Source organism: Sminthopsis crassicaudata, chromosome 2, assembly GCF_048593235.1.
Source record: "Sminthopsis crassicaudata isolate SCR6 chromosome 2, ASM4859323v1, whole genome shotgun sequence".
NCBI lineage: Eukaryota > Metazoa > Chordata > Mammalia > Dasyuromorphia > Dasyuridae > Sminthopsis > Sminthopsis crassicaudata.
Window position 1 is genome coordinate 659210870 of NC_133618.1, and position 20846 is coordinate 659231715.

At 47.6% G+C, this 20846-nt stretch overlaps 2 protein-coding genes across 8 annotated transcripts in view; one reads left to right on the plus strand and one right to left on the minus strand.

Moving 5' to 3' along the window:
• The first annotated feature begins 11190 nt into the window (after positions 1-11190).
• PCBD1 (pterin-4 alpha-carbinolamine dehydratase 1) lies at positions 11191-16251 on the plus strand. The gene is made up of 4 exons (XM_074296917.1): positions 11191-11615; positions 13495-13626; positions 14502-14582; positions 15660-16251. The coding sequence occupies exons 1-4, from the start codon at positions 11613-11615 to the stop codon at positions 15756-15758; spliced, it is 315 nt and encodes a 104-aa protein (XP_074153018.1). The 5' UTR covers positions 11191-11612; the 3' UTR covers positions 15759-16251.
• A 2160-nt stretch (positions 16252-18411) lies between these two features.
• The window catches only part of SGPL1 (sphingosine-1-phosphate lyase 1), a 69862-nt gene continuing 67427 nt past the window's right edge, over positions 18412-20846 (minus strand). For all 7 annotated transcript variants that reach the window (XM_074296911.1, XM_074296915.1, XM_074296912.1 and 4 more), the window contains one exon: positions 18412-20768. In XM_074296911.1, coding sequence (XP_074153012.1) covers positions 20631-20768 — 138 coding nt within the window. In that variant the 3' untranslated portion in view covers positions 18412-20630. The remainder of the gene's footprint in view (positions 20769-20846) is intronic.

The following is a 20846-nucleotide window of genomic DNA, read 5'->3' on the forward strand; positions in this document are numbered from 1 at the left end:
TCCCTGGAGGGAGTGTAGGAGCATGGAAAGGAAGGCAAGCTATACAGGCTTTTACTATGCTCCTAGCTTCTTCTCTTGTTATTCCAAACTGCAAACGTAAAGCTCGGGCAGCCTGATGATATTTAGAATGAGACTCTTGTGATTCTTGAAATAAAGGAGTATTGGCCAGCATGGTTAGAAGGCTATCTGCCTTTGAATTACCATCAAAAATAGGACCTGGAAGTCCACTATGGGAATGGACATGCAAAATATAAATCTTACCTGGATGCTTTCTCACTTGCTCTTGAAGCTCTTTAAAGAGCTGATATATATTGGAGGCTACAAATTTTATTTGGGCTGTGGCAATTCTTTGTACCACACCTACTGAATAGGCTGAATCAGATATTATATTTATGTCTCCCGGATAATAAGCAAGAGCTAGAATGATTGCATACAATTCATTCTGCTGAGTGGACTGAAAAGGAGTTCTGATTACTTTCTTTATAGTTAAGTCATGAGAGTATACAGTGCAAATAGTATGTTTGGATGCATCTGTAAAGATAGTTGGTCCTTTAAGAGGAACTTTAGAAACCTTTTCTTCAAGAATCCATTGCCAATTATGTAGTAGTCTGGTTATCTTTAATGGAGACCCGTGTGCAAAATTTGGAGCCATGGTTAATAAAATTTGCCACTCTGGGATGGTTTCGCAGCACACATTAACTTGTGCATTAGTATAAAAGGTATATATCTTGTCAGGTCTTGTCCCAGATAATTGTACTGCTCGTTTAATGGCCTTTAATAAAATTCTAGCCACAAGCACTGGGTAAGGAGTAAGGCTTTGTTCTGGTTGTGCTGGGAGGTTCACCCACTCTATCACACTGTCTCCTTGATGAAGGACTGCTGTGGGTGCCTCTTGTGTAGCAAAAACTGATATTTCCAAGGGTTTTTGAGTGACTCTTTCAACCATATTGGATAAAGCCTGTTCAACTTGTCTCAAAGCCTCTTGAGCTTCTTTTGTAAGTTGGCGTGGTGAATTTAAAGCATTGTTTCCCCTTAAAATGTCATATAATGGCTGCAATTGACAGGCAGTCAAGCCTAGCACGGGACGCATCCATTGGATATCTCCTATCAATTTCTGGAAGTCATTTAAGGTGTTTAGCTTCTCTGTTCTTAAGGAGAGTTTTTGTACTGTAAGCACCTTAGGGTATACTTCATATCCTAAATATTGAAAAGGAGCATGTCTTTGAATCTTTTCTGGAGCTATGTGCAATTTATAATTCCTTAGTGTTTCTATGGTTTTTTGTAGACATGCTTCTAACATTTGTTCCTCAGGTGCACATCCCAATATATCATCCATGTAATGTAATAACATTACTTTTGGAAATGCTTTTCTTACTGGACTAAGAGCAGCAGCAACATACATTTGACACATAGTAGGGCTGTTTTTCATTCCCTGTGGCAAAACTGTCCATTCATATCTTTTATAAGGCTCAGCTAAGTTAACGCTGGGCACTGAAAAAGCAAATCTTTTCACATCCTCCTTATCTAGAGGGATAGAATAGAAACAATCCTTAATGTCTATAACCCACAGAGGCCATTCTCTAGGCAACTGAGTAGGAGATGGAAGTCCAGGTTGAAGAGTTCCCATAGTTTCCATCTGTTCATTTACCTTTCTTAAATCAGTCAACATCCTCCATTTTCCAGATTTCTTTTTTACCACAAATACTGGGGAATTCCAAGGACTTAGAGAAGGTTGTAAGTGTCCTTGATCAAGTTGTTCCTGTACTATGTCTAGTAAGGCCTGAATTTTATCACTACCTAAGGGCTACTGTTCTATCCACACTGGTGTATCAGTTTTCCACTGGATAGGAACAGGTGAAAGTGGTGGCAGGCCTTCAACAGCAGCCCTGCCTAAAAAACCAAAGTACTCATTTTTAACCCTAATTGTTGTAAAATGTCTCTTCCCCACAGATTGATGGGAATTTTTTCAACTATAAAAGGAGTAAAAACTCCTGTTTCACCTTCAAATACCCATCTTAAAGGGGTAGCACTAACTTCAGCTGCTATTGATCCTCCTACCCCAGACATGTAGGTGTCTGCCTTAGTCTTTGGCCAGTGACTGGGCCAGTTGGCACCTCTAATGACTGTGCCATCTGCACCTGTGTCCACCAGTCCTTCTAATGCTATGCCATTTATATAGATGGTGAGCATAGGTCGGTCAGCTGTCACAGCTGCTGTCCAGTATATTCCTGGGTTTTTCTGCTTGGAGTCAGAACGTGGGTGACTGTCACCAGGTTGCTTATTAGGGGTCTGTATCAATAAACCCGATGCCACTACTTCCCCTGGTTGATAAGTCACAAATTGTCTACCTGTGTTAGTGACTGGGATATTAGCTACACATTCCCCAGTTTCCCACATCAGTGTATGAATGAACACTGTCTTGTAAGTACTCTCAGGAGGTGAAATGGTCAAGCCTACTGTGCCTGGAGGCAAGGGATCCATAGGTTGGAGAGGAACAGATTTCACCTCTCCAGGGGGTATCTCAATTGTCCCAGCTGCATACAACTCTATCCTCCCTAATTGTAATCCCTTTCTCCCATCATGTTGCTTCCTGGCTGACTGATTGTGTAATCCCTTTCTCCCCTCAGATGGCTTCCTGGCTGATTGGTCATGTCTGGGTATTGGACTTGGAGGCACTCTCTGGGTGTGGCATCGGCTGCCATCATGCCCCAAGTGTTTTTTGCTTGGGGCCCTGGAGCTGGGACCCTCATCCCGTTTCCCTGAATCAGTCTACACTCTGAGGCCCAATGGAGTCCTCTGTTGCATTTTGGACATGGGGTTTTGGGTCTTGTTCTCCCAGCCTGTCTTCTCACTCTGTCTCTATGCCAACATTGAGCTTTCAAATGGCCTACTTTACCCACATTGAAAGCATTGACGAGTCTCTCTGGAAACCCCTTGCCAAAAGGGATCCTGTCTCCCCATGTTGGGATCTTGGGAAGTCTGCATCATAGCCTGGCTATAAAAGGTATCTGTGCCCATTGTGGCACAGCGTCTTATGATCTCCTCTAAAGGAGCATCCTTACGTAGTCCTAGTATAATCCTTCTACAAACCTCATTGGCATTGTCTCTAGCAAGTTGCCTCACCAAAGTGTCTGTTACTTCATTTTCACCATTTGTCCGTATGACAGCTGTCTGCAAACGTGCCACAAAATCAGCAAAAGGTTCATTTGGTCCCTGTACAATTTTTGTGTAGGTCTCACCCTTGTAGTTTTTACTGGGGAGAGAAGCCCATGCTTTGATAGCAGCAGCAGAAATTTGCTCAAATGCTGTTATGGAGTAATTAATCTGTACAGAAGCGTCTGCATAAGAACCTATACCTATTAGTAGGTCATAGGTGATGGAAGTATTAGCTGCACTTTGACTATTTTGTTGGGCTTGAATTCTACAGAGCTCAGTAAATTCAGAAAACCACAACAAATTTTGTCCAGGTTCTAAGCACACTTTTGCAATGACTTTCCAGTCACTAGGGGTTAAGGTTTCATAAGCCAAATTGTGTATTAACATCTTAACATAATCTGATGTAGCCCCAAAGACAGTGCAAGATTTTTTCAGGTTTTTAAGGACATCCATATTAAAAGGAGCATATCTTCTACTCTCTTGACCTGCAGAATTATGCTGTTGAATCACGGGAAAAATTTGAAGTTTGAAATCATTATCCACTTCTTTTCCATTTTCAATTGCTTCAATAAGCCCTCTTTCTAATCTAGTTACAGGAGTGGGCAGTTGTTGGGAGGGGGGGCTCTGTGTGGGAGGAGGGGGGGGCGCTGATGAGGTCACCGCCCCTCCCACTACTCCTCCTCCCTCCGTCCCAGAAGGTGGAGTGGATGTGGGCTGATCAATAATCTGCTCTCTAGGTGGGGTTGAAATTTCTTCCGGACAATCAGAGTCTACACCCTCAGATTCCTCATTCAAATCCCCTTGCCCTCTGGCAATGTCCTGAGTTTGCCTATCTTCTATCTTTTGTTCCTCACGCTTCCTTCTCTGTGCCTTTTTAGAACTCTTCCTTCTTCTAAACTCTTCTCGATAGCTTAAGTCTAATAGAATCAAGTTGTATAGGTAAAATACCTCTGGGAAAATTTGACAATTCCCATTTTTTGAGTAAAATTCTTTCATTTCAAGTCCCACTAGCTTCCATTTATCTATACGTAGTTTTTCTTCATTTAAGAACCAAGGGGACTCAATGAGTGTAAGAGATTATTCATTTGTGGGATGGGAACAAGTAAACTTTTCTCATCAATTATCTTAATTATATCTCTATAGCATTGCTAGATGAGGCAGGGGCTGGGGTTGGAGCAGGGTCAGCTGAGGCCCAGGATTTACCTAACATCTGCCCCATCTCAGTTACTAGAGATTGCTGATTTAGTCCTTAACAAGGTAAGTTCCTTATTTCTATTAGAATACTCACCTAATCTCCTGGTCACAGGAGGACTTCGGTGGAAGTAGGGTGCCAGCCACACGTTGGACGCCAAATGCTGGAACTCTATCTTTCCAGAAATCAGCAGGAGTCAGGATCACTAAACGTCTTTATTCTAGATCTTTACCTTCGCCCCCAAAGCCAGGTCACGAGTGCAAGTGAGCGTGAGTTCCACCACCCAAGTTTCTCTTGCTCCTCCCACACAAGTCACTTCCCTCTCTTTGTCCCACCAATCAAGTCAGCACAGAACAGCTGGGGAGGGTCAACCTTAAACAAGTTAATAGGGAACCGTCCAATTGGCAATTAGTCTCACGTGCTTCATCATCCAAGTGCATTGCTCAGTTCTAGCCCTTTACACTGAGCAAATCACTTAACCCTGTTTTCCTCAGTTTCCTCAACTGTAAAATGAGTTGAAGAAGGAAATGGCAAGCCATTCCAGTATCTGGAAGATAATCTGGGGTCATGAAGAGTTGGAAGTGATAGAGAAATGACTGAACAAAAGGGTAAACTGAGATCACAAAAGTAAAAAGACTTGATCAGGTACTAGTAGTAGCAGAAGGAGGATTAGAACACAAATACTCTTGATTTTATCCCCAGTAAGACTGGTTGATTACACAGAGAGTATTTAATGGAGAAAACAGCCTCAATGGGGGATAAACACTTGAAGGAGTATCACACCAAACAAGGAAGGGGCTTGTTCTGCCTTTCCCCATAGTCCAAAATTAAGAACAATGGGGAAAAGTGGTAAGAAGCAGATTTAGGATTGAGGCAAGGAAAAAATTCAGCATAATTAGAGGCTATCAAAAAAGGGGAACAGAGGCAGCAAGGTGGCACAATGGAGAGGGCACCAATCCAGCGGACCTGAGTTCAAATCCAGCCTCAGACACTTGATACTTATTAGCTCTGTAATCCAATTGCCTACCAGAAAAAAACTATACTTTCCTACAGCTTCTGCCTCCTTTTGGATGACTTCCAAATTTGTATCTTTAGCTCCAGTCTCTTCTCTGACTATCCATCTCCAAGTGCCTCCCATATCTTTTCTACTAATCACTTCCTTTCAAAACCTGATCCTCTTCTCAAGTTCCCTGCCTCTGTTAGCACTATCACCTCTTTTATCTGGGTCTCCTTCTTCTCCTTCACCCCCCATATCAATCACTCAGCAGATCATCCTTTTCCCTCCCTAATATCTCTTCAAGTATTTTGCCTCCATTCATTCCCAATCCTCCCTGGTCCAGCTCCCATCATTCTCAACTCTGCTATTAGAAAAGCTTTCTAACTGGCCTCCCTGCCTCTAGTCTTTTTCTTTGACTTTTCCTACACACTTGCCCACCATCAACCAAAAACCCCATTTATTAAATGTCTCATATGTGCCAGATGCTAGAGGTATAAATATGAAAATGAAAGGATCCTCACTTCAAAAGAGGGATGCAAACCTACATACTGTTAACCTGTAATCTCAAGATTCCTACTCCTGAAGTCATACCACTGCTAAGGTCATATCATAATCATATCTCTCTCCAAAAATGATCAGGATTTACAGTATTATAAACAAGCTCTTTAATTTGGCATTCAAGGCTCTCCATCCTCTGGCCCCAGTCTATCACCTTGCCTTTCACTTTGCCCCTGCATACACTGTAGTGCCCCATCCATACCAGTCTTCATGCCCACTGGGCACAGTCTGGCATTTGTGTCCGGCTCACATTCTCCCCTTTCCCTCAACACCCTTCCCTCTACTACCACCATCATTATCCTCCCATCTTTACTTAGTGAAAGCCTACCCAGCCTTTAAGATCAAGCTCAGTGCCACCTCTTCCGTGAAGCCCTCCCCATCCCAACCCCTGCAAAGCTGGGACTAGCAAACCTTACTTTGAGCTCTTCCAGCATTTTGTCGGACCTTTCCTTCTCATAGCACCGATCACACACTGCCTTAGCATCAAAGGACTGTACGTTTAGAGCTGGAAGAAACCTGAGAAGCCATTGAGACTAACTTACAAATGAGGAAATTGAGGTTGAATGAGATTAAGTGATTTGTATTATACTGTCTTGTTCGTGTGCATGTCCTATATCTCCCACTTATTAAAATCCTTTATATGCCAGGCACTGTGCAAGGCCCTTGAGGATAACAGGACTGAGAATGAAATTATTTCTATGCTCAAAGAGCTTACGTCCTGATAGGGGAGAAAAATACATTTAAAATATAAACAGCATAAATCATGATGAATAAGTACAAATACATACAAAGGAGTTAGACACAAGGTAGTGGGGAGACAGGCTATTAGAAGGTGGGGAGATAAGGGAAATTTTCATGGATGGTACCTGAGTTACATCTTAAAGAAAGAGAGGGACACTGAGGCAGTTAATAATAAGTTAACATTTATACAGCACTTATTAAGTGCCAGACACTATGCCAAGTGCTTTATAATTAGTATCGTCCCATTAAGTGCTGGTATTATTCCCATTTTACATATGAGGAAACTAAAGCAAACAGAGGATAAGTGATAACGGCCACTCTCACACAGTAATGTAATACACTGAGCCAAGAGTCAAAAGCCACATGCTGGAACTCCAAATCCAGGACAGAGAGTTTAAGTAGAAGGAAAAGCCGAGGAGAGACAAGCAAGAAAATCACCGAATCTATAACAGAGAAACTGAGTTTGAATCCTAGCTTTCTAGAGTCATTGGTGTGTCAACCTGTGCCTCAGTTTCCCTACCTGTAAAATGAGAGGATTAGGTTAGTTCAAGTCCCTTCCAGCTCTACATGCTATGGAGCAATAAGCCTTGAGCGACTAAAACTGGACTTTGGGCTACAGAGAAGAAAATGGGGTTTCCCCAGACACTGATTGTCTCTCTGGCCCTTGGTAAGGAAGACAAGATCTTGTCTGTCTGAAGGAAATCCTTATGTTTCCTTGGGCAACCTTGCCCCCTTGTGGTAAAAAGAAGAGTTGCAAGACAGTAAGAACAGATGAACTGTTGGGTGCTTTGGGTATCTGTTGGACAGTCTCATGTTTTCCATTAGTCAACAGCATTGATTGAGCAACTTCCACCTAGAACAGCAAATTGGGCATTCGAGGAGCAAAACTTAGAAAGAATAAAGAATCCTCCCTCCCTAGAAGTTTTCAACGGGAAGGAAACAAGCATTCTTACCTGTTATATGCAAGTCACCACATTAAACACTATAAATATTACCTCTTTTGAGCTTTTTGGAGGACATGTGCTATCATGCTACCCGTTTTACAGTTGGGGAAACTAAGGCAGACAGTGATTAACTGACATGGCCAGTGTCACAAAAATCATGTGTATGAGGAATAATTTGAACCTTAAGTTTTCTGAGGGACTTCCAGTGCTCCAGCCCTAAGGCTACCTACATGAGATGATGCTGACTTATGTGGAGTGGAGGAGAAAGTGAAAAATACTCAAGAAAATTAGAATTTTGAAGTGAAAAGGGACCCTTACGGCCAACTGGCCCAACCCCCCACCAAGGGCGAGAACCTTCTCTACCACATCATTGTCAATGTGAGCTCTTCCAAGAAGAGAGAGCTCACTACTTGTCATGACAATAAATTACATATTCACAGAATTTAGAGCTGGAAAGGACCACATGGGCCATTTTAGTCCTTACCTGTCTTTTGTAAACCTGGAAGGAACTTTAGAAGTCCACTAGCCCAGTCTCTTCATTGTACTGATAAGGAAAGTGAGAGCCAGTGACATGCCCACAGTTACACATCTAGGATTGCAACCTTAGAGCTATTCAAAGAGAGACAAGCTGCTTATTGTCCAAAATCTTGTTCCCTTTTCACTGTATTATTCTCTAGGCTCAGTAGTGGGAAGACCTTCCAGTTATTGAGCCAAAATCTCTGAATATTTGAATAGGATTTTCATGACTTCTCTGTATTTTCTCTTCTCCAATAGAGAGGGAAGCCCAGGGCCCACCAGCCAGTCTTGCTCTGAAATGCTTCCTCTCTCAGGAGGTCTGGCTCCTCTGGGCAGGCCCCAGCTTGTCCAGGCCCTTTCCAAAATGCTACCACAAGAATGTGGTCCGAGCAGAGTAAGGACAGTGGCCTCTGCCCAACCTAGCTCCAGACACCGGGTTTCAGTGATATACATGAGACCAATGGAGCCCATCTCTCTCTAGAGAAGATTCTAATGGGGGAGGCTGAACTAGTTCACTTTGGAAGTTCCTCTTAATTTCAAAAGTCTAATATTCTTGAGTTGGCTCCACTCCCCTGTCACTCCATATCACCTTGGCTTGTCTCCAAGCCCAGCTGGGTGGTACCACAGTATAGAGAGAGCTGGGACTGGAGTCAGGAAGAGCTGAGTTCAAATTCCACTTCACACACTTTCTGAGTGTGTGACCCTTCAGCAAGTCAGTCTCTGCCTCCAAAAAAAGAAAAGAATTACTGTGTCACATTGTTGATCCTAATTGAGCTTGTAATCCACCAAAATGCCGAGATCAGGATGGCTGGAGTTGGCCCTGGATACAATGGGAGATTTGGGCTGAGGTCCTTAACAAGGTCTCCGTTTGACTGAGAATGGCCTCTTTTAGCTGGTCAGAAACAAACGATCAACCTAGGCGGGGAAGACCCTCCAGATCTGGGGCCGAAACAGCAACAATTACTATTTACATTGGCTCTGAGCCCATGAGGCCCAAAGAGTGGCCAAGAGGGGCTTGGCCTGGGACCTCCTACTGGCCAATCTGTGAGAGCCAGAGGGATGTGGGTTGAAGGCAAGTTGAAGAAGTGTTGAAGGCGTCCAGAACGATCACAGGACAAGTTTTAACAAGAGAAAGGCCAAGTGGAAAAGTCAAAAGCCTTGGGAAGTGAGTTAGATTCAGTACTTAAATCTACTGGGGCTTTGGGGAGGGGGATGGCCCATTTCATTGAGTAATGGAAACTGGATTAACAAATGACAAGTGATTGACTCAAAAAGTGCAGCATGAGGTAACAGAAGGAGCCCCAAGTGTAAAATCAGAGGGTCTGGGACTGAATCCCAGTTTTGCCAATTACTGACTGTGTGACCCTACACAAGGCATTTCACTTCTCTAAGCCTCAGTTTACTTGTCTTTAAAAAGACAGGGATTGTACTAGTTCATCTATAAGGTCCCCTTCCATTGTAAGACTTCCAGAACACATTACATTGATGGCAATATCACAGCACCATACTGCAAGTTGGGGGATAGCAGAGCTCAGTCCTACAGATTCCCACCCAAAAAGCCAGGACAAGAGACATCACCCCCCACCCCAAACAAAGTTTAAAAAACAGCATTATTGGCCCCAGTAGGTCTGGAACATGTCAGCAATATCTCATCAGTAGGGACCTAAGGAGTGAGGAGAGGGCAGGATACTTAAGTGAACGAAATGTGTAGTTTTTCTAAAGTTACATGAGAATAGGTTCTTTGCTGCCTTCTTTCCCAGCCTCACCACCGTACTGAACCCGGGGCAGCAGCCCCTTGCCTACCCTAGTCCCAGTTCTCTGCTCCAGGAAACACGCCGGCTCTCTGGGGTGCCCTAGAAACTGCCCACAGCCTTCCTCAATCCTACAAGATGGCAGGCGAAGGTAGAAGGCCAGTTCCCAGAACTCGGGTTCCTCGGCATAAGGGAAAGGAGGAAGTGATCATCCTGGCACTTTGCTACAGGGGATGGAATGCTGGACCAAGAAGCAGAAAAACCTGAGGTCAGATCCCATCTCCTTTACTTAGGAGCTGTGTGACCCTGGGCAAGCCATCAGCTTTCTCAACTCTACCTGGGGATCATAATACCCCCTGACTCCCAGGGTAGATGTGGGAATCAAATGAGGTAGTTCTTGTAAAGCACTCTGAGTACTCTAAGGTACCATGTAAATACCGGTAATGATGGTGACTCAAAGGTGATCACCCACTGAAGAAAACGGGGCAAGGAATTGGAGAGAAGGTAGAACGTGACAGATTCAAGTCTTGGCGGGGCTGTTGTGGGGAAGAGGGGCCTTGGGTCCCGGGAGCGGCCCCGGGGTGGGAAAGGAGAGAAGCCAGAAAGGGCGGACCAGGAAAAGAGCGCTGTCCATGGTGGATCACACGGCCCTGAGAGCGAGCAGATGCTCCCTCTCACTGAAGGTTTTCCACCGGGGGCTGAAGGACCGTCCATGGGGGATGTTACAATGGGGATTCCTGGGGTGTCTCTGGGAACCCTCCTGGCTCCCAGATCCTGCGGCTGGGGTTCCGATCCCCGTCCAGTGGGGCCTGGGCAGGGAGATAGCACTATACACGCTCCAGCCATGGGTCAGTGGAGGGGAACTTCAAAACGGCCGATATTTGCAAAGCGGGTCCCAGCTGCCGGAGCCCGAGGCCCTGGCTCACTGACTCCCGCGCTCCTACAAGGAAGTAGAAGGCCTAGTGCTCATGGTTCACACCGCTCCGGCCCACTGCTCCCGACGGCCGCGAGGAGGAGGAGGGAGCCGGGCTAGCCTTTTCCACAGTGAAGAAGTCGAAGCTCACGGGGTAAGTGACTTGTCCAGCATCACCCCGGCTTCGGGATCTGGCTGGGACTGCGAATCCGGGGGGAGGAGAGTGTCCCAGCCAGGGGGGCGGAGGGGCCTGGTTTTAAGCGGGAAGGAGCCGGCCTCCTGCCGCGTGACTGGACAAGCTCCCAGGACAAGGCCGGCGCCGGAGGCCCCTCCTGGCTCTGATTCACTATCTCTGGGAAGGAGTGGGCCGCAAACGCAGGCCGAGTGTCTCCCAGCAGAGAGCCCTCCTCCGGCAATCATTAACCCGGAGAGGGCAGCGGCCCGCTCCGGCCTCCCCTCCTGCTCCCTTTTCCTTCCCCTGCACTTAGAGAGAAGCTTTCCTGGAAGCCCAGAGCAAGAAAGGAGGGGCTGGGGGGGGGGGGGTCATTGTCCAGAGTTGCTTCCTCGGGGAGAGCTGGGAGAACCGGAGACTTTTCCAGGGAAAGCACTTTAAAGCTGGATCTCCCCACCCCCAGGGTCCCTCCCCCCCTCGCGTCCCCGGGAGCCGGCCCCGGCTGGCTAGGACAGGAGAGGAGCCAGACAGCGGCGGGCGGGGGTGGGTTTAAGCCCTTTGCCACGCCCCCTCGGAGCGGAGCAGTCCGGAGCTCGCTCTCAAGCTGTGGAGACTTCGTCCCTCCGGTCTGTGCTGAGGTCCTCGGGGCCCTCTCCCGCACCCACGGCTGACATGGTAAGGGCCCCGCGCCGGCGAGGGACGGGGCGTGGGGAAGGGCCGCCCACACCCAGGACTGGCCGGGCCACGGGCTTCGTGGGCTCCCGCCGAGGGCTGCAGGCAAAACAGCCGCTCCTTCGGTTAATCAACAGCCTGCTTCCTGCAGCGGCTCCTGGGCAGGGGAAGAAACGGGACACGCGGGGCTGCAAAGGAACCCCGAAAAGGCCGGCGGGAGACAGGCCCGGGGACTAAAGCCCCGTTTCCTCCCTCCTGAGCCTGTCCAAGGGGAATGACGTCCAAGACCCTTCCCGATCCGCAGCCATGTCCCTGTGACAGACGGATCCACAGGGCAAGGATAAGGGGCTGACAAGCCAGGGTGGGAAGGAAAAAGGTAGAGGGCCAGGATTCAAATCCCTGCTTTGACCCTAAATATCTCAGCTTCTCTCGGGGTCTCAGTTTCCTCATCTGTAGAATGGATTAAACCGAGGCCCCTCCCTCTTCTAAATCTGTGATCCCAAAGGCTGTATTTGGGAAAGGGGAGGAAAGACGGGGACCTCCAGAGGCACGAGTCTGAGGGGGGGAGGTCAGAAACCGGGTGAAGGTGGCAGCCACTGGGGCAGGAAGAGGCCACTGTGACCCGCTTGCCTGGGTGGGCTTGGGGTGAGCCAGTCCCTGGTGGAGATGGGGTCTCCACACAGGGCTCAGTCTTTCCCTCCTCCATGCCATGTTCCCGATCAGAGACAGATGAGTAATATGGGCAGGGGAGGGGGAGACAGGAAGAGGTCCTCGCCTGCAGAAGAAGCCAGCCTTGCAAACAGGCATTTGCTCGCTCAGTTTGAGCCCAAGGATTTCATCAGAACTTATCTCTAAGGTTCCTTTCCATTCTAAAGCTTTAAAATGGAAGGAGAAGGGAGGGGGAGAGACAGGGAGAGAGAGGGCAGATCCGTGTATCTAATGGGGAGAATTGGGGAAGGGTCATTTTCCCTCTAGCCCCTCTCAGCCCAGAATGCTGGACAAGGTGAATCTGCCCATGATTCTCTGCAAATGTCGTCATTTCTAAATCCTTTGACCCAGAGGTCAGAAAGGTGTTTGTGTTGGGAGGCTGCTGGATCCGGGCATCTGGTGGGGGTGAGACAAGAGGTGGAGAGCCCCTCCTCCAGAGCCAGCTCTGAGCCTGCCTCCCCACCCCCCTCCAACCCTCACCCTCCAGCTGCCAAAGGACCAGACAGCAGATATTAAGGCTCGGCCTGACGTCTGGTTGCCAAGATACTCATTCAGAGCTTATCAGCCAGCCTGAAAGGCCAGGGGTGATGGTTTCTAGAGCTGTGTTTACTCTGAATCTTTCCTCCCACCGTGGTGTTCCACCATCTCAGCAGCTGTCCAATAGGGAGAGGAGGAGGAGAGGGGAGAGAAGGATAATTCAATTCAGCCAACATTTACTGATCACCCGCAAGGCACTGTGGGGGACACAGACTGGCAGGGCACAGGCCCTGTTGTGTTGGAGATGAAATGACTTCTCCTGCCTGTAAATCCTCCAAGGTCATCCCAAGCCGTGTCTTCTGTGGCCATCCCTGGCCCTCCTCTTCCTAAGGGCCCCCCCACCAGGGTCATAGCACCCAAGGATGAATCTCTGGCCCTCTCCCCTGGGCCTCCTAAAGTTGTCCCTAGTTTAAGTCCCTCTCTAAAATGGAGGATGTGTGAGGGAGAGGTTGAATTGGATGATCTCTGAGATCTAAAGTCTCCTATGATGGAGACCCATCTGTGGGAGGGGGCATGTGATCATAAATAGACCCTCTCCTCACTTGATTGGACCCATTTAGTCTATCTCCCCATTACAGATGGGGAAACTGAGGTCCAGAGAAAGTAAATGGCAACATGGTGTCTTTTTTCCTCTCAGGCTGGAAAAGTACATAGACTGAGCGCTGAGGAGAGAGACCAGCTGCTGCCGAACCTGAGGGCCGTGGGCTGGAACGAGCTGGAGGGCCGAGATGCCATCTTCAAGCAGTTCCATTTCAAGGATTTCAACCGGGTATGGCTCCAGGGCCCTGGCCAGAGAGAGCATTCTGGGGTGATATCTGAATTCATTTTAAGGAGTGTTTATTTAGAAGCTGAGGAGTCCCCCTTCCTCGAAATGGGAGCCTTTTGGGGAGCCCTTTGCTAATCCCCTTGGATGAGGAAGGTCCTCCCCACGTAAGGTTGATGGGAAAAAAAAACAGGCTTGAATGCAAGTGACTCAAAGGACACTGGGTAATCCAGCATCTAATAAGAAAGGCAGCTAACATTTAGAGAGCCCTTTAAGATGTGCACTTAGTTGATTTTCATGATAATTTTGTGAAGTAGGTTCTATTATTGTCCCCATTTAACAGATTAGAAAACTGAGGCAGTTTGAGCCAAAAAGTTTAATGAGAACTTCAGAATTGAAAGCAACCTTACAAATAATTTAGCAAAGCCTTAAAACGAAAGGGGAGAAGAGAAGAGAGTAGAAGGGAGAGAGTAGGTAGGTCTGTATCTAATTGGGAGAACTGGGAAAGGAGGAAGAAAGAGCAGGTGGGGGAAACTGAGGCAGGCAGAGGTTGTGACTCACCCAGAGTCACCTAGCTCATAAATGTCAGAAGCTGATTCCAGTTCACCTTCCTGACTCCAACCACCCAGGGTCACCGAGGGACGGTCGAGGCTGCTCATTACTCTCTCCCAGTCTTCCCTGGGTTTGCCACAGTTGATGATGTTTCCTCTTCAGTAGCAGGAGGAAAGCTAACGTGTTAAAGCCGAGGTTTGAGCCAAAGGCTCCTTAGAGTTGGGTTACCCAGACCATGTCCCGCCTTGGGGAGGTAACCCTTACCTGCCCAGCTATCCGCTCCTCCCCATTCCCTGGCCACAAGGCTAACTTCTTCCTCCCTCCCCTAGGCCTTTGGGTTCATGACAAGAGTCGCACTGCAGGCTGAAAAACTGGACCACCACCCGGAATGGTTCAACGTGTACAACAAGGTGAGCCGGGGTGGGACCTCCCCACCCCTAGCCCCCAAAGCCTGGATGATCTTCCTAGCCCTTAGAGCCTTCCTTCCCCCATGGCTCTCCCCTTCCCACAAGCTACCTCACAAAATTTGGTGTCTCTGCTTTTATATTACTTCCTATGGTTTTCTTCCTAACTAGACTGAACCCTGTGAAAGAAGAGCTGTCTTATAAAAACTGATTTTGGATAGCTCAGTTCTGGGTGCAAAGTAGGTGCTCAAGATTTTTTTTAATCTGGGCCTGATTTCATAGGCATATAGAATACTCCAGGTGTGAAAATGCCTTCCACTAATATAGACCAGCAACTTGTCTATCATCCCAGAGCTGCCCAGGGGCATGGAGAGGTGGCTGACCGGCCTATAAATCAGTCACACAGTTCTTCCAGCATCCAGCACAGTACTTGGCACATAGTAGGTGCTTAACGTATTTTGACTCGAACCCAGGCCTTGACTCCAAAGCTAGCATCCCAGGTTATATTTCCCTCAATCCTGGCTGGGTGACAAAATGAGACCGCCCTAGTGAGTAAGTAGAAATGGAATTCAGCCCCATTGTGCAGGTCTTCCTAAGAGGCTTCGATGGAGTACATACAACACAGAGATTTTTTTTCAATTCTGATCTTTTTCTCCCCCAGCTTCTCAACTTCTCCAATTTATTTGCATCCACTCCTTGTTTAGATATCATTTTCCTGTAGACAATTGGCAGCCAGGCTGGGGCTGGATGGATCTGTCCAGCACCTGCCTGTGGGGTAGCACAGAGTGACCGACACTTAAGGAGCCCTTGCTGCCATCATCATAGTGGAAATAGTTAAAACAGTACACGTAGTGTTCATCCAGAATCAGAGAGAAGATAACTAAAGACTTGTCCATTCTTTTTAAACAAGTTAAAAACAGGTGACTCAAGCAAATCAGTCCCAAAGTGTGAGTGGGTGGGTGGGCTACCACCTTTTATGCTGAGTTTGGTTGGAGCCCAAGGATCATTGCGTGCAAAGGGTAGGAACTGCAGTAACTCGAACTTGAAACAAATCAGTCTTCAGCCTCTGGTTTTGTTTTTCAGGTCCACATCACCCTGAGTACCCACGAGTGTGCCGGCCTGTCGGAAAGGGACATTGACCTGGCCAGTTTCATTGAACAGGTGGCCCTGTCTCTGGCTTAAAGTGTCTCCTCGCCATCCCTTCCACTGCCCCGGGAAGATAGAGGTTTGGGGGGAGGGAGGGATGACACAGGAAACTATACAATGAATGGATCAGACTCGGTGGTTGTGGGAGGGTAGGTGAGGAATGGACACAAGGAGGGGCAGTGTGTGTGGACCATGAAATGTTCCCCTGTTCTCAGCACTAGACCCTGTCATTTTTGCCCATTTCCTCGCCTCCTGCGGGTTATGTGCAGAAATTGTGCCAAATTTCTGGCATCTAGAGAGTTGGGTTGAGAGACAGCCAAGATTTCTTCCCTTCTCATATCCTGTGAGTCCAAGAGTGAAGTGATGATTTCTTCCTGCTGGTCTGTTTAACATTTCATCATAAATTACTGAAATATAATTAGGAGGCCACTAACAATGTCCCATCCACTGAAACTTGGAGTGAGAAACTTAAAACTCAATTGTAATGAACAAATGTGACCTCATGCCTCAAATAAAGTTACCCATAAGTGGACTTGCCATTTGTCTTTCTGGAGGCAGAGCCCAAACAGGGCCGATGCTTAGCTTTATATAACCTCCTCGAAGAGTCTCTTCCAGGCTGAGTATTCCACGTTCAGTCCAAATTCTCATCAGCGGAAGTGGAAACAGTGAGTCATCAGTGTGAAGGCAGGACCTTTGAGAAGAGGCTTGATGAATCCCTCTATCAGTATCAACTGCTACAGGTGCTATTCCTCCCAAGCAATCCTGGGATCTTTGGCTCCGTGATGGCTCTCCCTCCCCAGGTATAATGGCTCCCTATGCCCAATCCTCAGCCCCAATCAGCCCACTTGCCCTCTGCCAGGCAGATGGGGAGACAGGGTTCAGCTAGGCTGTGAGAACTCAAGAGTCCTGAGTTAGAAGCCCTGCTCTCCACCATCTCAGAGATCTGAGAGTTCACTTTCCATGGCCAAGCTTCAGATTGCTCATCTGTAAAAGGAGGTGGCTGTGCTAAGCCGAGGATTAGGGTCCCCATAAATTTCTGGGGCCCTGTACACAACTCCTCTAAAGCAAAGTTTCTTATACTGTGGCTCATGACCCCTTGTGGGACCCCAAAACAAATGGGGGTGTCACAAAGTTATGATTCATTATTAATAAATTTTGATTTGTATACCTATTTTATATACTTATATACCCAAGATTGCATAAAATGTCTCAGGCAAGAAGGGGTTTACAAGTGGAAAAAAATTAAGAAGCTCTGATCTAAAGGACTGGCTCTCAGTTTACCTAGAGATGATGTAGTGGGAAAGTATACAGGGGCCAAGGAGAAAAGAGCAATTAACCGAGGCTGGGCAGGGTCATTTTTTTCCACCTGAGCAACCAGTTACATCCAGGTTCAGTGCCAGTGCCCTTTCTCTGGAGAATGCTTTCCATGCACCACTCTCTGAACACTAACTAGCCTTTTCCAACGTCTGGCTGGCTCACAAACCCTTTAGAGCCCAAGGAGAGATGGCCCAAGAGGAGGAGGAAAGGGAACTGCCAGGCTCTGCCCCCATAGCTTCTGGCCTGCCTAGGGTACCTAGTTCTGACACTGACCAGCGGTGTGACTCTGGACAAGTCACTTAACCCTGTAAAATGAGCTGGAGAAGGGCCCGGCAAGCAGCTCTAGTATCTGTGCCAAGAAACCTCCAAATGGGGTCACCAAGAACTAGATAGGGTTGAGATAACTGAACAACAGCAAAATTCCCTGGTCAGTGAGCAAGGGGAAGGAGAACTTTAGAAGTCACATGGTGTTCCCTGATGTCTCTGCAGATTGCGCCAGCTTTCCCAAGGCTGTGGCCCGCTGAGGGCCATTTACTGACCACACAGCGAACCCGAGTCACATCTGCTTCACCACTGTCCTACCTACACCTCCCTGGGAAGTCCAGGGGACTTATGGCAGTGGGAAACGCCCAGAGAGCAGGCCCTCTGGACAGAGGCGACCTTAAACAGTTCTATTCTAGAAAGGCAACTGCTGAGAGACAATAGGACTTAGAAACAAAGAGGCTTACTCTATAATAATTAATCAATAGGAATCACTGGCCTGGAGAGGAGACTAGAGGGGGGGAAGGGTTAGAGGAAGTGCTTAATCACAGTTGAGTTTCAAGATAAGGAGGCAGAGAAGTATTGAAATCAAGGTGAGGGCATGGAAACCTATGTTGCTTAGAGAAGTTAGGGCTGGTTAAGGAGGCCATAAGGCGACTGCTAAGGCTCCGTTCTCCCTTTATCCTACTCCCCAAGGTGATCTCATCAGCTTCCATGGGTCCAATCACCATCTCTAGGCTGAGGATTCTCAGATTTTATTTATCCAGCTCTAAATCTCCAATTGCCTTTCAGTTATCTCAAACTGGATATGTAATAGAACTCAAACTGAACTTATCCTCTCTCCCACCCACTCCCAAACCCTCTCCAAATTTCTAAAGTCCCTTTTATTAAGGTCTCCCTACCCACTATGGCCAGTCTTTTCGATTTTACCTTCACAACATCTCCTACTCTGCTTCTTCCCTCCTGACCATCCCCTCTTTAGTACGAGCCCTCCTTGATTCCTCCCTTCCCCATGTTCTGAGAGAAGGCCGCCCCCCCAAGCCCACTTCCCAACCTGGAATCTCCTGATCCCTGTGTCGAGGGTGTAAAGGACTCCAATGTTCCACAGAGATGAAGGTTTTAGGAATTTAATTGTTTTTACAGGTTACTACTGCAGCTTGGTAGAAAGATCGGAGGGCAGACAGGGAGGGAATAGGGGACAGTACCGTCAATTTTCCAATTATTGAGGCTGAAAACAGTATTAAGAGTGAGTTGATAGTATAGTTCTTTACCAGCAAGAGAAAAAAGAAATGAGCCACGGACAGAGCCACTGGCCTGTTCCTGGGCCACTGACCGGCTCACACACATCATCACAATACAGTTACACCTAAGTAGGAAGAGAGAAGGAAGGAGACCTGGAATGAAGGCTAAGTTAGGACTGACAACCTTGTAGCCCTTAGTCTCTTAGAGAAGTGAGGGAAGAAGAGCCTGGGGCTTGCTCTGCAGAGACCCCCAAAGCTCTGCATCTCCCTCCCTGCAGCCCCTGGCAGGGCAGAATGCCTGCTGCCCGGTTCCAGGGCACCACATTCCCCATAGCACTTGAGACCCAAGTACAGTGCCTGTCTTTTCCAGACTACTGGCTCCGTCACAAACCGGCGCCATGCATCAAGTAAGTAAATGAGTTAGAGAAATAAGGTTGATAAAGAAAATGGTGAGATTCTCAGCTCCAAGGGACTTTCTCCCCTTCCCAAATCCCTTGGGGAAAAATGTATAGTAAACAGGGCAAAACCAATAATGAGAGCCAGATGTGCCATCCCATCACATAATTAAGGGCACCTGGCAATCCCACCACTCTGTACCTTAAATAAGCAAGACAAAATATGACTCTGCTTCCTCACCAGCAGTGTGGAACTACAATTTCACAGCATTGCAAGGTCACAGGATCTGCCAAATCTGTGCCAGTGGACAACCTGGACGTTCCCAGGACCCCAGAGGAGGGGATGGCCCACAGGAAAATGTCACAACAATTCCCATGCCCGGCATCAGTAGATGTGTTTTGCTGAGGGCCTGGGGTCTGGAGGGGCTGCTTGCTTATGGCAGAGAAAGGCACGCTACTAAGAAATCAGGAAGTGGGATGGCTCAAGCAGAGCAGGGCACTAGAGAGCGGGGGTGGGCATAGGAACTGTGCGGGCACCCCACACCACCTGAGATACTGACCTACCAAAGAATTGCAGGGATCAGGCTGTTGCCCTGAGCCGCTTTAAGTACCATAGGGAGTTAAGCAAGGTTTAGGGTGTTAACTAGGCCTGCAATGGAGATCCCACCTCCTCCTCAAAAACAGCCAGAATAAGTCAAGGCAAATTGGTGAATGCCCTTTAAAATGTGCCTTCAAGTAGCCAGGATTACAACTCATTTACCAGTTTTATGCTACAGAATGGCTTGAAAAAAAGATAAAGGTAGAAATAGAGAACACATTTCAGTGCTTTTTTTTTTTAATCCCCAGACTGGATCTCCATCCCACTGCAATATGGTAGAGTCTAGCTTCAGATTGCAGCAAGATCTCTTCAGTTCAAGGAAGAAACTCCATAGTACCTTGGTGAGCCTTTTCTTTATCCAATCTAAGGAGGACCCCAAACCCATCAGAGTAAATGATTGGCAGTCACAGGGATGGAGCAAAACACAGACTCAAAGGGGGATTTCTGGTGCGGAAGCGGTTAAGTCCAGTTCAATCTTCCCTTTGGTGGGACGGCAAGACCAAGCTGAGCCACTCTCTATGGGAAGAAATGGACTGATCCAACCTGATCGCACTAGAACAATGGATGGCTCACCCCAATGGCCTTCTAGGAAACAAAAAGCAGTCAGTCATGATTATCACAAGTGGGTCCAGTCGCCTGCTCCTGGGGCTTGCTGAAATAGAAGCCCAAATCAGTTCAGAGGAAGGGGGGTGAAGGTTCCTACTCAAGAGAAAGAAAGAGACAAGTGGCGGCTGCTGGGAGGGAAGGCGGAGAAGCTGACCTCCTGCTCCACAGCCACCCTCGCTTCCCTAAGGAACCAGGAGAGGTCAGAATAGCCACACAATGATTATAAGAAGGGGAGAGGGCTAATAAAAAAGCTGGGGCAGGGGGGAATGAAAACAGGGACAAGATCATTACAAGAGGAAAGCCTTCAGTTATCCTCAAATTAAAAGCAACACTGGGGCTTCGAGAGAAGTAAAGGAATGAATTCCTCAAACCCAGACGTCTTGATGTTGCTCTTGCAGTGGAATGTGAACAACTGCCATAGCTCAGAGCAGCCGGCTTCCTCTGGAGATCAGTCCAGGACCAGGGCTGGAAGGCATTCCCGGACATAGGATCAGTGGGGTTTGGGGGAACCATTCTTCTGACTGCCCTGATGGGCGTCTGTGGTGTAAAGACTGTCCAAGAAGGCCTCTGTCAGTTCTGCTACCATCATCCTGTCAGGGACAGTCTGGGACATCCCATAAATGGCACCCTAGAAGCCAAAGAAGAATGGACATTACTGTTGCTACAAAGAATAGGAAAAAGTTCTGGAAAATGATGAACAGGATGG

Coding starts and splice junctions, on each gene's coding strand:
- PCBD1 (XM_074296917.1), top strand. Junction 13,627..14,501: donor ATTTCAAGGATTTCAACCGG/GTATGGCTCCAG, acceptor TCCCTCCCCTAG/GCCTTTGGGTTCATGACAAG. Junction 14,583..15,659: donor GGTTCAACGTGTACAACAAG/GTGAGCCGGGGT, acceptor TTTGTTTTTCAG/GTCCACATCACCCTGAGTAC.